At 43.3% G+C, this 19,986-nt stretch overlaps 1 protein-coding gene across 1 annotated transcript in view; it reads left to right on the top strand.

The window, feature by feature from the left end:
• Positions 1-5,972: 5,972 nt before the first annotated feature.
• Positions 5,973-19,986, top strand: part of LOC148481774 (phospholipase A2 inhibitor and Ly6/PLAUR domain-containing protein-like) — a 69,620-nt gene continuing 55,606 nt past the window's right edge. Inside the window, exons 1-3 of the mRNA XM_088453024.1 lie at positions 5,973-6,024; positions 10,618-10,731; positions 11,100-11,246. Coding sequence (XP_088309150.1) covers positions 5,973-6,024; positions 10,618-10,731; positions 11,100-11,246 — 313 coding nt within the window. The remainder of the gene's footprint in view (positions 6,025-10,617; positions 10,732-11,099; positions 11,247-19,986) is intronic.

The following is a 19,986-nucleotide window of genomic DNA, read 5'->3' as shown; positions in this document are numbered from 1 at the left end:
AGTGATGGAGGCACTTTTCAAACACCTCCATCATTTTATTAAAATGCCTTTGGATATGGGTGCCCTTAGTGTGGCCAAGGCCAATTTTTACCAAATAGCTGGCTTCCCACACATCATAGGGGTTGTGGATGGTACTCACATACCACTTCAGCCTCCAGCACGGCTGGAGGCAATATTTAGAAACAGGAAACACTATCACTCCCTGAATGTAATGGTGGTATGTGATGCCTCCCTCCAGATCCTGTCCCTGAATGCTAAATTACCAGGAAGTGCACATGACTCCTTCGTCATCCGGCAATCAGGGATATGGCAGAAATTAACCAACCTACAAGCTGGTGATGCGTGGCTTCTGGGTAAGTGGAGACCTTTAGTACATAACAATGTTAAGCTTGATACACAGTGTTCCTGATGTTGTCTCTTATTTTTCACAGGAGACAGTGGATACCCTTGCATGTCCTGGCTGCTCACTCCTTATTTGGCTCCCACACCAGGCCCACAAAGTGAGTATAATTCCGCACTTACAGCCACCAGGCAAGTGGTGGAGCGCTGTATCGGCCTTTTAAAAGGCCGATTCAGATGCCTCCACCGCTCTGGTGGCGAGCTCATGTATTTGCCGGATATGGTGTCGAAAATTGTGGTCCTGTGTGGGATATTTCACAACATCGCCATAAGGAGTGGTGTCCCAATGCAGCCAGAGGATGCCTTACCTGAGGATGGCCCCCCCGAGGTTGGTCGAGGTCAGTATGTGGGGGGGCCATACGCGATGATGTGGTGGCCAGATTTTTTAGGTAAGTTTTACCAAAACTACAGTGTTTATACCTAATGTGTTTGTGTTTGTTTGCGAACATCTAATTTATTTTTATTTTTTTCACTATCTTCTGTTTGTTCACATAATCTTTGGCACTCCAACGCTCACTACTTCCTGCTACCCTTACCAAACCTGGATCTGGTGATTTTGGGCATATATTCTGGAACCCATATCGCAACGCCATGTTTGTGGAATCATGTTGGCATGGTCCTTCGTCAACCAGTTCTTGGTTGTTTTTTTTATTTAAATATTTTATTTGTATGTGTTGTATTTGAGATTATCACTGTTTTTTTTGGGGGGGAGTTACCACTTTGATTTCTCATTTATGTTGTGAATAAATGTTTGGAGAGTGAAATGGTCTTCCTTTTTTTGGACGTTAACAGCAAGTGTAACCAGGTTAACACACCTTACATTTGACTAAGGGGTAATCCAGTACTGACACCAGTTGATGTAAACTGAAATATGTTTTCAGGTTCCCAACCCACACCAAAAGGAAGCCTGTCCAAACCTTTGGATTTGGAAGATTGGCCTAAGCAGCTTGCACACCAACTAGGAACCTGTAAAATGTAGAAATATCTAATTGACACTACACCCAAAAAGGGAAATGACATTGTTACTGTTATGTGTTTCTTGTGGCTGTTTAACATACAAATACAAAACACAATCTTACTTTTAAAAAAGGGAAATCCTTGTCAGGGAAAACTATTTTTGTTTGGGAAAAAAAGAATGAGCCAGAACGTATATTAGAACTAAAAAATTTATTTAGAAAACGAAAATAAACAAAAAAAACTACTGGCGAAGGAGGCCAGACAGCAGGTCAAGGCCCACAAGAACGCCAATGACATGTTGGTGCATCTGGGCAACACATTCGTCCACCTCTTGCCGACGCCTCTGTTCCTCTGTGGGTGCGAAAAGTGTGTGGATTAATAAAACAATAGGGAATCCACATTAAAAAAACAAAAACACAACGAAATCACTCCTAAACCTAAAAAAAAGAAACCAAAACAAAAAGGGGGTGCTGCCAAAAATACAAGGCCTATGTACAAATTCCCACAGGTGTGATATGTGTATGTTGAAATCAGCAGGAAGAGGTAAAGGCAAACTGCTAAATCACCAAAAGTAAACCAAAAAAGCACGAATAAAGGCACAACACATGATTACATACAAACAGTTTGTGCTTAACAAAAATGAGAAAGAAAAACATACCGGGAGCCAAAACGGGAGCTCCGAAAGTCCCTCCATGATCTTCCTCGGAGGAGCCTTCATTCCCCAAAGAATGGGGAGGGGTAATGACGGACTCCGGGGAGGGGGTAATTGGAAGAGGGGTGGGTGGAGGAGAGGGGGAAGTGGGACGGAGGGGAAGGAGGCCCGACAGTTCCGGGAGAGGGTCTTGGAAGGCTGGGGAGGAGTGGGGTATAGGGGAAATATTTGGGGTGGAGTGTTGGCTGGGGGTTGGGGATAGTGGGCGGGAACGCTGTCTGGCCGGACGGTGACGGCGTAGTCTTGGCTGTCCACCTAAAATATGTCAAACAAATTGAGGTTAGTTTCTGGCCAAATCCGGGGCCCAAAACAAAAAAAAAACCCACCAACAAAAAACATGAAAATAGGAGTAGAATGAAAAAAACAGAAATAGAGGGAAAACATGCACACGCAGATATGAGGACAAATAATAAATAGGACAGACAGGAAAACATGCACACGCAGATATGAGGACAAATAATAAATAGGACAGACAGGAAAACATGCACACGCAGATATGAGGACAAATAATAAATAGGACAAACAGGAAAGCATGCACACGCAGATATGAGGACAAATAATAAATAGGACAGACAGGAAAACATGCACACGCAGATATGAGGACAAATAATAAATAGGACAAACAGGAAAACATGCACACGCAGATATGAGGACAAATAATAAATAGGACAGACAGGAAAACATGCACATGCAGTTTGCCCCACAAACACAAACATGAAAACCACAATACATAACACTTACTTTCCTGTATCTGCATGCGAAAGCATGCCAGCAAGCGGGGCGTTCGCCGTTGCAGGTCTGACCACCTGCGCTCCAGCTGCCCGATGTTGCGGCGTGAACCGAAGGACCGCAGGCGGGACCGTGCCTCCGCATACGCGGAGCGCTTCTGCCGGTTGGTGATGGGTGGAGGCTGTCTGGTGATACGGCGATCCATCACCTCCGTAAGCACCAGCAGCTCGCGCCTGGTGAATGCGGAGGCTCTCATGATGGCAATGGTGTTTTTCATACAAATCATTTTTGATAAAGTGTGCAAAAAATTTCTGATTGGCTAATGTATTTTGGAAATTAACAGGAGCAATTTTATTGGTTAGTGTATGAGTCATGTGTTCAACAGGGCTAGAAATCTCTGGAGAGTTATGATAGGCTTGATGCAGTGACATGCGTAAGCAAATTTAAATAAAGAAATGAATCCCGGGAAATATGCGGGGATCCACAGCAATAGAACAATTGTTTAATTGTGGTTCACATGTTTTTTGAACAATAAAAGCGAATGTTCCATCCGTACGTATTCTGCGGGTAAACACAAACACGGACAAGAGTAAAGTTTCTTGCATTGTGTTGAAAAAAAAAACAATTAAGCTAATTGATACATTGATTGGCATGATACGATTGATGGAGGTAGGCAGAATAAAGGAGCAGGTAATCGACATCTGACAAGGCCACTTCCGGTTTCACTTGTGCGTGCGTTCCCTTCAAGCCATTTCGGGGATGTACGCTCGCTATTTCGCACGCTCGTTAGTTAGAGGAGGGGTCGTCTGAGTTTAGGGAGGAATTTTAGATGCGAACGAAAATACGAGCGAGCCATTGAATTTAAATCATTTTGTACGTACGCCTAACGTACGTGCGCCCGCTTGCGAGTGGGTCTGAATGAGGGCCTATGATCTCCTGTGTCTTCCCTTGTTCTACCTTACTGCTATTACTTATAGGTACAAGCTGGAGACTTTTGTACACCTTAAACCAAATGGCCCTCATTCTACTATATGGGGGCGGGGGTTGTGTAGCTTTGCCTAGGGCGCCTGCAAACCTTGCACCGGCCCTGCACGCAATCTACTATAGATCATAAGTATTATAATTATTAGTATTATTGCATTTCTCTTTTCCTTTTACAAATATAATTTTTTTCTATTTCTAAGTATTTAGGGAGATAGAGTCTGATAGTGTAGGGGTTGTATATGCCAGCTTCTATCATGTATCTAGCACAGTCTATAAAATGACAGAAGCTGATTGGTTGCTATGAACTAATCTTTGCCAGAGCTGTGAATTATATCGACTAGTTCACTATGAAGATTAGTTCATTTGGAACTAATCATTCGCGAACTACCCATTACTAGTCAGCTGCCACTCATCTGAAGACTGGGGACCCTGTCGAGAAGGAGGACCTGGAAATCCCTGGAGTTGAATGCGGCACTGCTTGACTGAGGAGGGACCCATCGCTGCTGAAGACTGACACTGCCTGCTTACTGACAAGGGAGAGAGGAGTCACGCCTCCATCTGAAGCGGATCCTTGGGGAGTAAGTGACTGCTGCGCTGCCTGAAGTACACCAGGTGGAGCCAAGGATGGACCAGACCTGTATGCAGCACTCGTAAGTAAGTAGACCTATGGGAAAAGCTTGCTGCAGGACCAGAGGAGTCGGTGTGGACCCAGAGTACCAGACCCTTACTGCATTGGATGATGGGAAAAGTGATCTACAGGACCACAGAGAGCCTTGGCAACCATCATGCAGCTAGCCACTAGGATACCCAACCTCAAGAGGTGTGCGACCCGGTGCGGTGCACAGCATTCTAGGCCCACTGTGGAGTGGAGTTCTGTGGGAATTGTGGAGCAGAAGCACCACTGCAAGAGGGTGAGAGACACTGGTCTATGATTGTAATTTTTACATTTGTCAATGGGATTAGGCTTTCCTTCCGCACTCCCCGTATTTAGTTTATATACCTAGCTCAGCGGGCTAATTAAGGGGTAAAATCTTCGGGGAGGGCAGGATATTCCTAGTTATATAAGGGACCCCTTTAATATTATATATAGGCTCACCCCGGCCCTATAAGGTAAATGGGTTTAGGGTAAGTTTGTAGGGACTCTAAGAGGATTTCTAAGAGGATAAAGGTTTGTTATACTCTAGAATGTAAGTTTTTACGAGCAGGGCCCTCTACCCTCTTGTGCTTCTCCTTACTTTACTTTCATCTACTTCTTACCCCCCACTAGGGCACCTAACACTTGGTTGCTTATGCTCTGTTGCATTATCTATGTGTTATGGTCACTAATGTAGCAATGTATATTATCCATGTCCTTGTCCTATACTGTACAGTAAGTCACTTGTCAAATTATTTGTTTATGTACTTTGTAAGGCGCTGCGGAGCACTTGTGGCACCATATATATACAGGATAATAATAATAATAATAATTATTATTATTATTCTACTATACTTATGGAAACTGTTGGTTTTGCTTCAAACGCCTGTATTTCTTTTAAAATGTATTTTCAGCTGAATTGCCAATATTGACTCTGAATTATTTTTGTCCCTAGGTTTGTACATTTTATTCTTCAAATAAACAACTTTGTTTTTGAAGAATTACCATCTCAGTCCTTGTGTCTGCAATAAGGGGAAATTCCACCAACTTACATCCCTCTCACGACGTGCCCCTGCTGTTGGTTCCAAGAAGAAGAAGATAGTGAACCCACCAGCTAGCATGCCCTAGAAGTGAACCTGGTATATTACACATATCTATATATGGAATGGCACGGTTGCTCGTATCAGAACTGTATTTTGTCTTTATTGCCCAGATTAATTACTCAGAATCACAAAGATTTACATGAAATGCCCAGCGTCAGTAGTCATTGTAAATTTTTGTATTGTTGCGGCTAAATTTCAAAATCCATGGGGGCATCAAATGGGGCTACAGATGTGTCCTGACGTTTCATTGCAGCAGTCGAGACAAACAGCCCCTCTCGGCGCTACACGTCCTGAGTAACAAGTATACTGTTACAAACCTTAGTTGTAGTGTACATAACTTTGATCTTAATCCAGCCCCACCTTCCCCCAGGTCTATTTAATAACAGGAGCTGGCTGATTACATTGCAGTAGACTGATATACTGTTGTTCCTGTACTCATCTCCTGCAATATATAATGGGATCACTCCTCGGATTACTGTGTGTCCTCTCAGCTCTCACAGCGACAGGTAAACCTATGTTACACTCAATAATCTGTTCCAATTACCTGTCCTATCACCAGGTTTTCTGCAGATATTCTGTCTGAATTTAACATGTCCCACACTATAATAGAGATGTGCACCGACCTTTGTGTTTTGGTTTTGGATCTGGATTCAACTACATGTTTTGGTGTTGGATCTGTAGTTTCTTTTTAAAAAAATAAAAAAAATACAGCTATAATGGTGTAATTTTGACCTGTTAGCAAGTATACAATCAACCCGAGCTCGATTTTAAAATCAGAGTTCTGAACCACGGGAAGAACTGAGCTCAGGACTCTATTTGACTCAGTACCCTAAAGTGATTCCGAACTTGGACTCGGGGCCTGATTCAGAGCCGGACGCTCTGACAAGAGCGCTCGCTCTGAATCAGGGCCGTCCTACCTGTTATTGGAGCGGCCTCTTGGCTGCTCGCATAGCTGTGGGTGACCACCCACAGCTTATGCGAGCGGCCAAAAAGATGGTCGAGATGGTCACTCACCAATCGACAGCACGCCCCCTTTGGTGCGAGACCCACAGCAATGGCTTGGCCATTGCTATTTGGGTCTCGCGCATGCACGCGATGGAGCTCCCTCTGTCGTGCGCTTGCGCACTAGGGCAACATCGACCCAATTGTGAGCGCTCAGTGCTCGCGAGCAGGTCTGAATCAGGCCCTCGGTTCAACTCGGAACCTCTAAATTCCGTTGTTGTGTTCGTTCTGGGAACCGAACCAGTACAACTGTGTAATATACTAATATATTTCTATAAGACAGTTAATTTATAAATGGACAGCAGAGATGCACCTACAAATGCCACAAAAACGGAGAGTGAGGAGACACTTCCCTCTAAACTACATGCACTGGTAAAGGAAACGCAACAGGAGGAGGGGGCCAGGGGAGGGAGCGGCCGAACAAAGAGATGAAGTGGGACCAGGGAGGAGCTGACAGCAGCTGATTCGGAACTCGAATTTTAAAACTGAACTCGAGTTTTGAATTTCATACAAACTGGTCAAAATTACAGCATTCTAGCATTCTAGCTGTTTTTCTATTTTTATTTTTAAAATAAAATACAGATCAAAAACCGAAACACGTTATGATGGTTTTGTGAAACCAAAACCAAGACACGAAAATGAATCCAGATCCAAATCCAAAACACGGGGATTGGCGCACATCTCTAGTTTATTAGTATTAGTAAACTCACCTTTTATGGACCTGCCGCATGCCTTATCTGACCGCCGTGGCTGACACTCAGGAGCACCGGCAGACAGGAAGACAGGCAGCATTAAATAAGGGCAGCAGGAGGAAAATACCTCTATTCCGATAAACTGTCTCCGCAGAAATTACAGTTTTGTGGAAGAGATACTTATGTAAAAGAGTGATGATGAATGACTCTGTTAATTAAGTAGAACTCAATCCAATTTCTAAACTTAATTAACACTACATCATTTCAAGGTTTGATGAATGGACCCCCCAGAGAGAGGGGTTATCACTGTTTCATAAGTAAGTAGAGATGAGCAGGTTTGGTTTCCTGGAAACCAAACCCACCCGAACATACCTAGTCTGCTCAGATCTACACGCCATTTTCGGATACAAAAATGAGTCACGACGTCATCTTCCCAGTGTTTTGGATCCTATATAAGTCCTTCCCGTGGTGATTAAGCATAATTTGACACAGGACTGCTTGAGGGAAAGGAGGGTAGGCTAGACTAGTTATACCCCTTTTACACCGGAGCTAAAACCTGGGTTTTTTAAGGGTTAACCCGGGCAGCTCCCTGGTGTAAAAGGGGAGAGGGTTGGATCACCGGGTCCAGTGACCCAGCAATCCAACCCAGGTAACTAGCAGGGTTTAACACGGGCGTAGCCCGTGAAACCCTGCTGTGAGAACAGCGCACTCCGGGTCACGATGACCTGGAGTGTGCTGCTAGCCGGCCGATTGGTCCGGCTTCAGTGGCGCTTGGAGATGACGTCATCTCCAAGCGACCACTTTCACTCCACAAAAGCCGGGTCTATGCAGACCCGACTCCGGTGTGAGTGGCGCTGACTCGGGAATATCCCGAGTCGGCGCCGGCAAAATTCTGGGTCTGATCCGGATAGGAACTTTGTTCCAACTCCGGGTCAGACCCGGAATTTAGGTGGAAAAGGGGTATTAGTTAACTTAGCTTAGCTAGTCTAGTGTCAGTCTAATAGTGACAGTGATAGTGACAGTCAGGTTTAGCAACACTGTCCTTGATGGGCAGTGCCACCTACAGTGTCAGTGACAGTCCATTAGGTAATACTGGCCAAGCTAGTTTTGTGTATAGGCAGTTAGCAAATCATTGTTTGTTTTCCTTTAGTGCAGGAACATCATTTAATATAATTAATAATTAATATTGTTGTATGTGTTGCTTGAAAATAATATATTTTTTTATTTGGTGCAGTAATGTCAGACCGTGTTTTACGGTCTGACATTACTGCACCATATATCAGTCAGTAACGGTCAGCAGGTCTACGGGCATATCGCAGTGTGTCACAGTCAGGCATGTTTTTTTTTGTGAAAAAAATATATTATTTTGTTTGTGATAAAATTCAGGCCGTGATACTGTCTGTGTGAGATATAACAGTCAATAAGGGTCAGTAGATCAACTAGATCTAGTGTGTTGCAGTTGGTGGGCACCTTTTTTTTGTAGTCCTGCAGCTGCTGCCACCACCAGTCATCATGACAATTCTACTTCAATGTCATCCACTAAAGCTGGTGCTCAAGGGTACGTAAGTAAATGGGAACAGCTTGCAACGTGTATATATGTCGAAACCGCCAGTAAGAGCAGCGGAGAAACGCGTAAGAACTGTATATACATGTTGCAAGCTGTTACCATTTTCTGCAAGACAGAGCGCTCAAAACAACTACCAGGGTCTGTTCATGTGGCTAAACCAAGTACGGAGCTAGCAACAAGGCGCGTGAGTGACTAATGTGGAGCTCCATCTACTTTGGGCACACGGATTGAAACTTTTTCCCTACCAGCCGGCCGGCGGTAAGCACCATCAATGTATGTCACTAAGTAAGCCAGTTTCTTAGTCCTTTCCTTACGGACCCTGATGTCTCTACTTGAGACTTATTCCATACTGCGGTGACAATGGGTGGATCCATCAGGACACTTTGTATCAACCTTGCCATCATTTACAATTGATACAAGTTTGGATACTTAATAAAAAGTCCAGAAGTCTATTAATATCTGGAGATGTACATCAATCATCTATAACAGCACTGGTGGTTAACCCTTGTTTACTTTTGGACAGCTCTATGCATATGATGAATCAGATGGTTCTATAATTTAATTCATAGGAGACACCTTCTGCAGAGGTGGTCTCCATATATTTATTTACAGAATTAATTTATTAGGAATCAGCTTGCTACTTTTATATGTGTGTGTTTTTGTTTTTTTGTTTTTATTTATATTTACTGTGTTTTATGTAATATATAATAAATTGTTATTTTTATTAGCGCTCCTAGTCTGGATCAGTTAAATTGATAGGCATTCACAGTGGCCAATAATCAGTTAGTATATTAACTACAGATCCAGGCTTTTTTGATTTATTAGTGCAACTGTCATTGAGGTATCTTCTTCTGTTAGAAGAAAAGCTGGATATACAGGGCGCTGATATGGGCACTCTAAAAGTGAAGGTATACAAACTTTAAATACACAAGATAATTGTAATATGTAGCAACAGATAGACAATTTAACGATCTATAGCACTTGTAAGCAGCCTCGAAAAAAAACAGATAGACTCCTGGCTGAAATCTAGACTAATAAAAAACACAGTGCCGCTTAAAGTCTATTTCTACACAGTTGTATTGAAAAAAAAAACACAATCCTTGTAAAAAACTATAGAGAGCCGTGTATTTGTTTACCATTAAAAAGGATATTTTCCTATTTTTTATTATTCACAAACAGCACTAAAAGTGCATACATAATAAACATCAATTCAGAAAAAATGCTCATAGAGCCAAATATTGCATATCAACACTTATTGGCGTTCTAAACCTTGAAAACCCATACACATGCTACAATCTTGACACAAAGTAATGGTGTAGTTACTATTTGAGTAGAATCAATATTGGCTACAAATGTATCCATGTAGCGGTGCAATTCACTTTGCTGCAATGCCTGACTACGCATGTATTGGCCAAATATGGTACCACTGGTATTGCAAGTTTCCCTGTGCACCTCTGTGGGGTGTGAGGTAAAGCTTGTGATGTAGCTGAATGAGATTTGCCGTTTATGGTGCTGATTTGAATAGATGCAAACTGCATTAATCGTGTTGAATTGAATTACCCCTGTAAACCATAATGGAGCTGTTGGGAGAGTAGACGGAAGAACCTAGAGGAGACCCAAGTCTCTAGGGCCACCAAGCGGCAGAGCCACAGGTGAGGTCTTCATGGGATCTAAGGACTTTGCCATAGCCATGTAGAGCAGGCTGATGTGTATCTAGACAGCAAGACATTTTTTTTGTTTAATTGTTGAAATTGCTCCATTGACTCAATCTGTAATGGAAAAATATTTGTTATGACACAAGATCGTTGTCTTCTTTTATGTTTTTTTTTTATTTGCAGGTTTTGCTGTTACATGCAAACTGTGTCTGGGCGCTGATACTACCTCTTGCTTTGGGACAATGACATGCCCAGAGAATAATGCTTGCGGTGGTACCTGGTCATCAACTAGCACAAGTATGTTACGCAGAGCCTGTAGGCCTAATGTAATAGCCTGCGAGATGCAGGAATGGGCATGAGTCTGGCAATACTGTATAGTTAATATATTTTTAATAATTGACTATTGTGAAAGTAAAAGCATATTGGTCATTTCATATTGTAGATAGAAAAAGTAACAATATATAATGGCATAGAGGTAAATAGAAATAGTAAATTTCGTTGGAAGTTCAATTTGACAGCAGCGGAAAAAGCCAAACAGCAACTAAAGTGATTTTTATGTGCCCCAGTTATATATAAGTTCTTTTATTTTGAATGAGAAAAGAGGAAATTGTATCAGTTTATTTAAAATATTTATTTTTTAATTTACTCATTTTTGTATACACTAGAAGGGATCACATCTGATGGCTTTGAGATGTCTTGTGTACCTATGGCTGAATGTAATACCCAGGGAAGTATCAGCTTTGGCTATGGAAAGACCAGGGTGGTAACTTCCTGTTGTTATGCAGACGACTGTATTCCATCAACACCTTCATGTAAGTGTTTCATTTTAGTTACTTTTTGCTCGCTCACCATTATAGTGTGCAGATATTTGTAAATGTAAATTTTCAAGTGAAATTTCATTCGTGACTGAGGGTGGTATGTACTAAGGGCAGAAATGTGGTCAAACCTTTGAAAACTGCATTTTCGGGGGTTTGACCACATTTCTCATATGTACTAAGCACTGGAATGCATTGCTTCGACCAGGTGGGCTTCAATCCGCAATGCCTCCTGAGCAGCGGTGGCTCCAGAGGTGGGGCTGCAGAGCAGTCCAAAATTCAAATAGGGGAGCCACACCAACTGCCACTCCAAACGCTGCCAAACCTAGATGGCTGGGACTCGCTGGCAGTTGGTGTGGCTCCCCTATTTGAGTTTTGGACAGCGCTGCAGCCCAACATTTGGAGCCACCATTGCTCCTGAGAGTGATACAATCAGATCCCTCCCAGCACCCTCAGCAGTGCATGTGTCCTACTGTGTGGAGCAGAAGGACACCAGGGGGACTTCTGGGTCGTAGACCCTGAAGTCGCTCTATTGCAAAGGACAGGTGATATTATTGCTGGCATTTACCCGATAATTAGCGTAATGTCCGGCATCTCGGATGCAATGTTTTGTACATCCCGTCCTAGAATTTGAACCTGGAAGTGTTATGGAAAAACATCTCGTAATTGCCATCACCTGATCATTCTGATTGGTTACCCATGTGTCTTTTTTAGCTATCAGTGTATGCACTGTGAAAATAACTCTACAATGTTGGATAAACTGCACAATCCATCATGAAAAAGCTAGCTCTCCCCAACTCTCTGTCATTATTCATCATGTTCAGAATGAATATTCAACGCCTGATTGGCCACTTGAAATGTCAGATCAAAAGCATGTCAGGCTTGGCAGGGGCTGCTACTGGTCTAGATCTAATGGTAAAGGCACTTTATGACTGGGCACCTCTCGCTGACTTGTACTGAGGGTTATAATAGTTATGGACGTGTTACTCTGCATCTCTCCTCACATTCACACTTCAGTTGGTAATTTGCAGATAATCAGTCTCCAGTCAATATATCCCCTGTTGTCTAAGCCCCTGACCCTAAATTAACCACAGATGAAGCACTGTCACCACTACATTATAAAATAGTAGGGATGTGCACTGACCCCCGTGTTTTAATTATATTTTTGGATCTGTATCTCCTTTGTGTTTTGGATTTAGATTTCGTTCCTAAATAACATTCATTTCCACTCATTTCCAGTCAATTTTGACCACCTCACAGCTCACAATATTGTTTTCATCCAGTTTAGGCCCAAAAATTTGCACCGAGCTAGCTGGCTGACTAAGCTAAGCGGTAGTAGTGGGTGGCACAAACACATGGCAGTTCAACTTCCAACATGGCACATAAGGAACATATGTTTCATTAATCAAGAGGCCTGAGGAAGATGGAGTATGTACTGTATGTAGTGGAAGACAGGGAAAGGAAGGGCTGATACATAAAAATGTATTTTATTTTTTTATTCCAAAGCAAATTTATGAGGGAGGAGGGGAGAGCATGGATGAATAATATGTCCCTTGTTTTGCCCACAAACTCAACTTGGTGGTTCAGAATATTTTCTTTAAATTAAAGGGGCATGCAGGAGATGCTGTGTGTGGCCATAAACATTTCTGCACATTTTCGGCATATGTCAAAGGATGCAGCAGCTATGGCAGTTCAACTTTCAACATGGCACATCAGGAAATAAAAATATTTGTATTATTTAAGAGGCCTGATGGAATTGGAGTATGTATGTACTTGAAGGCAGGGAAAGGAAGGGTTGATTCATAGTAAATTTTACTTTATTTTTTTAATCCAAAGCAAATTTATGAAGGAGGTGTGGAGGCATTTTCAAAAATTGCAAAAAAATATTTAAATCATTCACATCAGTCCTTGCCCCTGAAGAATCCTTGAGCACTATGCCTGCTGTTGCTGCTGGGAGTGGATCTTCATCCCAGAAGGGGACCAGGAAGTCTACTTGTAGTAGGTTAAATAAAATTAACTGTTAAACAATTCTTTGCAAGGGAGAGCAAGTATGACAGCAGTCACCTAGCTGCACAGCAGATCACCGACGACATAATATCTATGCTGTTGTTAGATGTGCATCCAATATCCACCAATAATGCAGTGGGTTTTAGACAGTTAATTGAGGTCCTTTGTTGCCACTACCAAATCCGATCTAGATTCCACTTCACTAGAAAAACAATTCCCAGCCTGTACAGGGATGTTAAAAAAACTTTATTAGTGTCCTCCAAAATGCCATTGTACCCACTGTTCACTTAACCACAGGTATGTGGGCAAGTGGAACAGAGCAAACACAAGATTTCATAACTATAACCGCCCACTGGGTGGGAGTATTGCCTTCAGCGGTACCAACAGCAGCAACATCTAAGAAACAGCAACTCATTCAGAGGCAGGCTACTCTGTGTATCACTGGTTTCACTAACAGGCACACCACTGATAACCTTTTAGAAAAATTCAGGGAAGTCATTACAAAATGGCTTACCCCACTTGGACTCTCCTCAGGAATTGTGTTTTCTGACAATGCCACCAATATTGTGAGAGTATTACAATATGGTGAATTCCAACATCCCATGTTTTGCTCACACAATCAACCTGGTGGTGCAATTTTTTTTAAATGACAGGGTCGTGCAGGAGATACTCTCTGTGGCCCAAACAATTTCTGGACATTTTTGCTATTCAGCAGGCCCATTTAGAATATTGCAGCACCTTCAACAATGTTGAATTTGCCCTGCCACCAGCTGAAGCAAGAGGTGGTTACAGGGTGGAACTCCACCCTTTATATTCTTCAGCAGATGGAGGAACAGCAAAAAGCCATCCAAAGCTCCACAGCAAACTATGACATAGGAAGAGTAGGGGGAATGTACCTTACTCAAGCTCAGTGGAAAATTCTTTCTGTGTTCTGCAAAGTGCTGAAACCTTTCAAAGTAGTCACATGTGAAGTGAGTTCAGACACTGCCAGCTTGAGTCAGGTAATTCTCCTAATTAGACCGTTGGAAAAGCAGCTTGAGAAAATGAAGAAGGAGCTGAAATTATGTGATTCCACTAAGTATGTTGGACTTGTAGATCAAGTCTTTATTCACTTCACCAGGATCCAAGGGTTGTCAGGACCTTCCAATCTGATCAATACATTTTGGCAACCGTGCTCCTAGGTTCAAGTCATATGTTGTTTCCTTCTTCCCTATGTACACAGATCTGAAGAGATGCAAAGATCTGTTGGTAAGCAAATTGTCAGCTCAAGTGGTACTTGATGCAGAGATGGCTCCTCCTTCATTTTCTCCAGCAAGTGTGGCTGCCAAGAAAAAACTAAACCTTACCAAAAGTCCCTCTGGTGATGCAGATGAGTTAAAAAAAACAAGCTTTGACATCTGATTGGGTCAAAAAGAATTGCCTACAGTTAATGAGACCTCTACCATGACTCCATTTGTTATGGTCACCAGTCAAAGAATGGTTGAGGACTATATTAATGATAGCATCCAAATAGGCATGTCAGACAGTCCGTGTGACTACTGGCAGGTAAAAAGGCAATCTGGAAGCCCTTGCACAAACTGTCTTTGCTTTACTTGAGCTGCCCATACTCCAGTGTGTACTCAGAAAGAGTTTTCAGCACAGCCGGGAAACTTGTCAGCATTTGCCATTGGATGCTACTTCCTCAAAATGTGTAAAAGATGATGTCAATCAAAATGAATTACAAATTCTATGAGGAAGACCTTTACCGCCAATTACGTCCAAAAATTACAGAGGCACCTGTAATGGTGGATTCCAGTGGGGACAAATTAATATTGTGTGAAGATTATGTACACACTGATGAGGGTGAAGAATCGGATGATGATAGTGACAACATCTTGCCTCTGTAAAGCTAGTTTGTGCACATAGAGATCATTGCCAGCAATATCAGCTGCCAATTGGTAACTTGTTTTGTAGGGGCCCAAACAAACTTGATTGAGGATATTGTTGATGAAGCTGTTGGTGGTTAAGATGGTAGGTGCTTGGAACTAGCAGAGAGAAGGGAGCTAGCTGACTCTGGACTGATTGTTGTTACTTTTTTAGCCAAAGTTTCAGAATTTTCCAAACACTTTATTGATGGATGCACTGCCGATGACATAACAGGGAGGAGGTTCCTAGATGGTTAATGTCCCTACCTAGGCTTACTCTGGCTTTACAAAGGGTACAGATAGCTTGACAATTGCCTGGATTTGGGTAGAAATAATTCCACACATAAGAAGTGGATTATGCCCAGACATGACAATGGTTTTTTCCTTATCATGAGCAGCAACTGTTTCCACTGGTGCCTGATTTACACAAACAACATTCTCATTAACAACATCCTCACCAACATCCTCATCATCAACATCCTTATTATCATCAGCTACACATCCTCCTCATCCTGGTGCACTTCCACAGAACCATCCTCGATTTCTATGTCAGCATGTTCACTTGTGCTGCTCATCCCCATATTTGCAGATGATGCACAAGTTATGGAAGGAGGCTCCTCTTCAAGTACAGTTTTGGAAAAAAAAGGTCAGGATCACACATGGCACCCTCCGACACACTTAGGCCCTCATTCAGAGCCACTCGCAAAATGTGAGCGGTCGCTCTGAATGAGGTCGGCCGCTTCTTTTTTTTAGAGCCGGCCTCCTGGCTGCTCGCTAGGCTGTGGGTTACCACCCACAGCTCTAGCAAGCAACCAGGTTGATGGTTGCAATGGTCAAGACCATCGAGACTATCGGGGCTTGCGAGGAGACCCTTGCAGTAGGGTATCCTCTACTGCAAGCCCCAGAGAGCTTATAGCTCTAACAGTGGGGCAGCCCACAAACGGCAGGCATTTGCATTGAAACGCCTCTGTTTGTGAAACCACTCCCCAGCCACACCTACAAAACGGGGCAAGCTGTCGATCACCATTGACAGCCGCCCCATTTGTAGCGAGCCCCGGAGTGAGAGAATTTCTCTCTCGTCTGGGGCTTGTGCATGAGCAGTGCGGCTGCTGCACATGCACAGTGCCGAAGAATCGACCTGCTCGCAAGTGCTCAGCATTTGTGAGTGGGTCTGAATGAGGCCATTAGACTCTCCTCAGGGATTTGTTCCATTCCTGAGTGCACAGTTGGTTCCTGTGCCTTAACAATTTCAATTTTTTTGAAATATCTACAAGGAGAAGGGCTTACATCATCATAAGAGGCAGAACCACCAGTCATAAATACAGGCCAAGTCATTAGTAGAGATGAGCGGTTCGGATTCTGTGGAATCCGAACCGCTCCGAACATTGGGGATCCGAGTCCACCCGAACCCTGTTCGGGTGTTCACCGCCTGACTCGGATCCCCGTTCGGGGCCGAACGGCGGCCGCCTGATGTCGGATTCTCACTAGAGAATCCGACATCAGGTCTCCTCGCGTGTAGGGCAGAGCGCAGTGATAGCGCTCTGCCCTACACAGACACAGACACACAGCCGCCAGCGGCAGCTGTGTGTTTGTTACAGCAGCCAATGAGAGTCACACAGACTCTCATTGGCTGCTGCACGGAGGGAGCCGGCTGGAGCTCACACATGAGCTCCGTCTTCCGGCTCCCTCCTCAGCGTGTGACAGAGCGGACGGCGCGGGAGCGGGGATACAGGTAAGTTTTATTTTTTTTATTTTTTTACTTGTCAAAGGTCCGGGGGCGCTACTGGGGGGGGGGGGGTCTGCACTACTGGGGGGGTCTGCTACTGGGGGGGGGCTATACTACTGGGGGGGCCATACTACAGAGGGGCCTGCTACTGGGGGGGCTATACTACTGGGGGGGGTCTGCACTACTGGGGGGGGTCTGCTACTGGGGGAGACAATACTACTGGGGGGGCCATACTACAGAGGGGCCTGCTACTGGGGGGGCTATACTACTGGGGGGGGTCTGCTACTGGGGGGGCCATACTACTGGGGGGGATCTGCACTATTGGGGGGCCATACTACAGAGGGGCCTGCTACTGGGGGGGGGCTATACTACTGGGGGGGTCTGCACTACTGGGGGGGGTCTGCTACTGGGCAGGGCTATACTACTGGGGGGCCATACTACAGAGGGGCCTGCTACTGGGGGGGGCTATACTACTGGGGGGGGTCTGCTACTGGGGGGGCCATACTACTGAGGGGCCTGCTACTGGGGGGGCCTACTACAGGGGGGGCCATACTACAGGGGGGGCCCATACTACAGGGGGGGCTACTACTGGAGCAGCCTACTACTGGGGGGGCCTGCTACTGGGGGAGCCATACTACTGGGGGAGCCATACTACTGGGGGGGCATACTACTGGGTGGCATGCTAATGGGGGGCATACTACTGGGGGGGCCTGCTAATGGGGGACATACTACTGGGGGGGCCTGCTAATGGGGGGCATACTACTGGGGAGCATTCAACTGGGGGCACTGCATAGTGGACCGTACTACTAAGGGGACTGCATAGGGGGCACCACTGCTGGGGGACATTGTGTAAGGGACACCGCTACTGTGGGCATTGTGTAAAAGGGTCACTACTGTGGGCATTGTGTAAAAGGGGCACTACTGTGTGTCGTAACATAAATAAGAGACACTACTTTATGGTGTAATGTGAATCAGGCCCTATGTGCGGTGTAATGCTAATAAGATTGTGCACTGTGACTCCTAGGGCCGTAGCCCACTTTGTAAACAAGTACTGTGACTCTGCTGGCCGTACCCCACTGGGTGGGTGCACTACTTTTCATTTCTGCCACTGCTGTGTGGCAATGTGTCATAGATGTGCTTTATACTGTGGTGTCTGTGTCGTTGTGCCGCTGCTTTGTCGCTTAGTAACCAGTCAGCTCACTGCAACCTTTGGCCAATAATGTTGAAAACAATATTATAAGCTGTGATATGGTCTAAATTGACTGGAAATTAATGTTATTGAGGTTAATAATACTCTAGGAAGAAAAAAAGACCAATTTATGTGATTTTAGCTTTTTTTGTCAATTTTTGTAAAAAAATCCAAATCCAAATCCAAATCCAAAGCCAGTCACCGCAGTTTGGCAAATCCAAATCCAAATCCAAAGCCGGACGACGAATTAGAACCAAATCCAAATCCAAATCCGGCAAAAATGGTCCGGCGCACATCCCTAGTCATTAGCCTTTCCTTGCCACCTTGTGTGGTGAAAGGCATATTGCCAATTGTATGTCTTTCTGCAGCAAACTTTCCCTTTTAATTTTTTTCTTTACCAATGTAAAAGATTGTTTCTTTGATTTTAGATGCCCTGAATTAAGCCCAATATGCCCTTGGACATCGGCTTTAGTAGATGACATAAACAATCTACTGTAGCATTGTCATGACTGGTGGCAATGGCAGCAGCTCCCTCACTAGTATGTGGTTCCTGCTCTTCTCTCAAATAATCATTCTCCATATTATCTACAAACATGAATGAAGTGGGGTACAGCACATACGTCAATTTGTACCAATTTTAAATATTACACTGTGGTATCAATGACCTACAGTGTCACAATATTTTTTCTGAATATTACATTGCGGTTTCACTCATAATGTCACAATATTTTTTATGTATATTACACTGTGGTTCTACTTACAGTGTCACAATATGTTTATGAATATTACACTGTTCTACCACTTACAGTGTCCCAATATGTGTATGAATATTACACTGCGGTTCCACTTAGTGTCAAAATACATGTATGAATATTACACTGCACTACCACTTACAGTATCACAATAATTTTATGAACTTTACACTGTGATTCCACTTACAGTGTCACAATATGTTTTATGAATATTACACTGTGCTACCACTCACAGTGTCACAATATGTGTATGAATATTAGACTGCACACCACTTACAGTATCACAATATTTTTTATGAATATTACACTGCGGTTCCACTTACAGTGTCATAATATTTTTTATGAATATTACACTGCACTACCATACAGTGTCACAATATGTGTATGGATTTTACACTGCAGTTCCACTTACAGTGTCACAATATTTTTTATATATTGTACACTGCGGTACTACTTAAAGTATCACAATATTTTTTATGAATATTACACTGTGCTACCACTTACTGTGTCACAATATGTGAATGAATATTACACTGTGATTCCACTTAGTGTCACAATACGAGTATGAATATTACACTGCGCTACCCCTTATAGTGTCACAATATATATGTATGAATATTACTCTGCACTACCACTTACAGTATCACAAATATTTTTTATGAATATTACACAGTGGTTCCACTTACAGTGTCACAATATTGTTTATGAATATTACACTGCGCTACCACTTACAGTGTCACAATATGTTACACTGGGCTACCACTCACTGTGTCACAATATGTTACACTGGGCTACCACTCACTGTGTTACAATATGTGTATGAATATTACACTGCGCTACCACTTACAGTATCACAATATTTTTTATGAATATTACACTACGGTTCCACTTGCAGTGTCATAATATTTTTTATAAATATTACACTGCGCTACCACTTACAGTATCACAATATTTTTTATGAATATTACACTGCGGTTCCACTTACAGTGTCATAATATTTTTTATAAATATTACACTGCGCTACCACTTACAGTGTCACAATATGTGTATGAATATTACACTGCGCTACAATTTACAGTGTCACAATATATGTGTATGAATATTACTCTGCGCTACCACTTACAGTATCACAAATATTTTTAATGAATATTACACAGTG

Source organism: Taudactylus pleione, unplaced genomic scaffold (genome assembly GCF_031769625.1).
Source record: "Taudactylus pleione unplaced genomic scaffold, aTauple2 ptg000563l, whole genome shotgun sequence".
Classification (NCBI taxonomy): Eukaryota; Metazoa; Chordata; class Amphibia; order Anura; family Myobatrachidae; genus Taudactylus; species Taudactylus pleione.
This window is presented reverse-complemented; position numbering and strand designations above follow the sequence as displayed.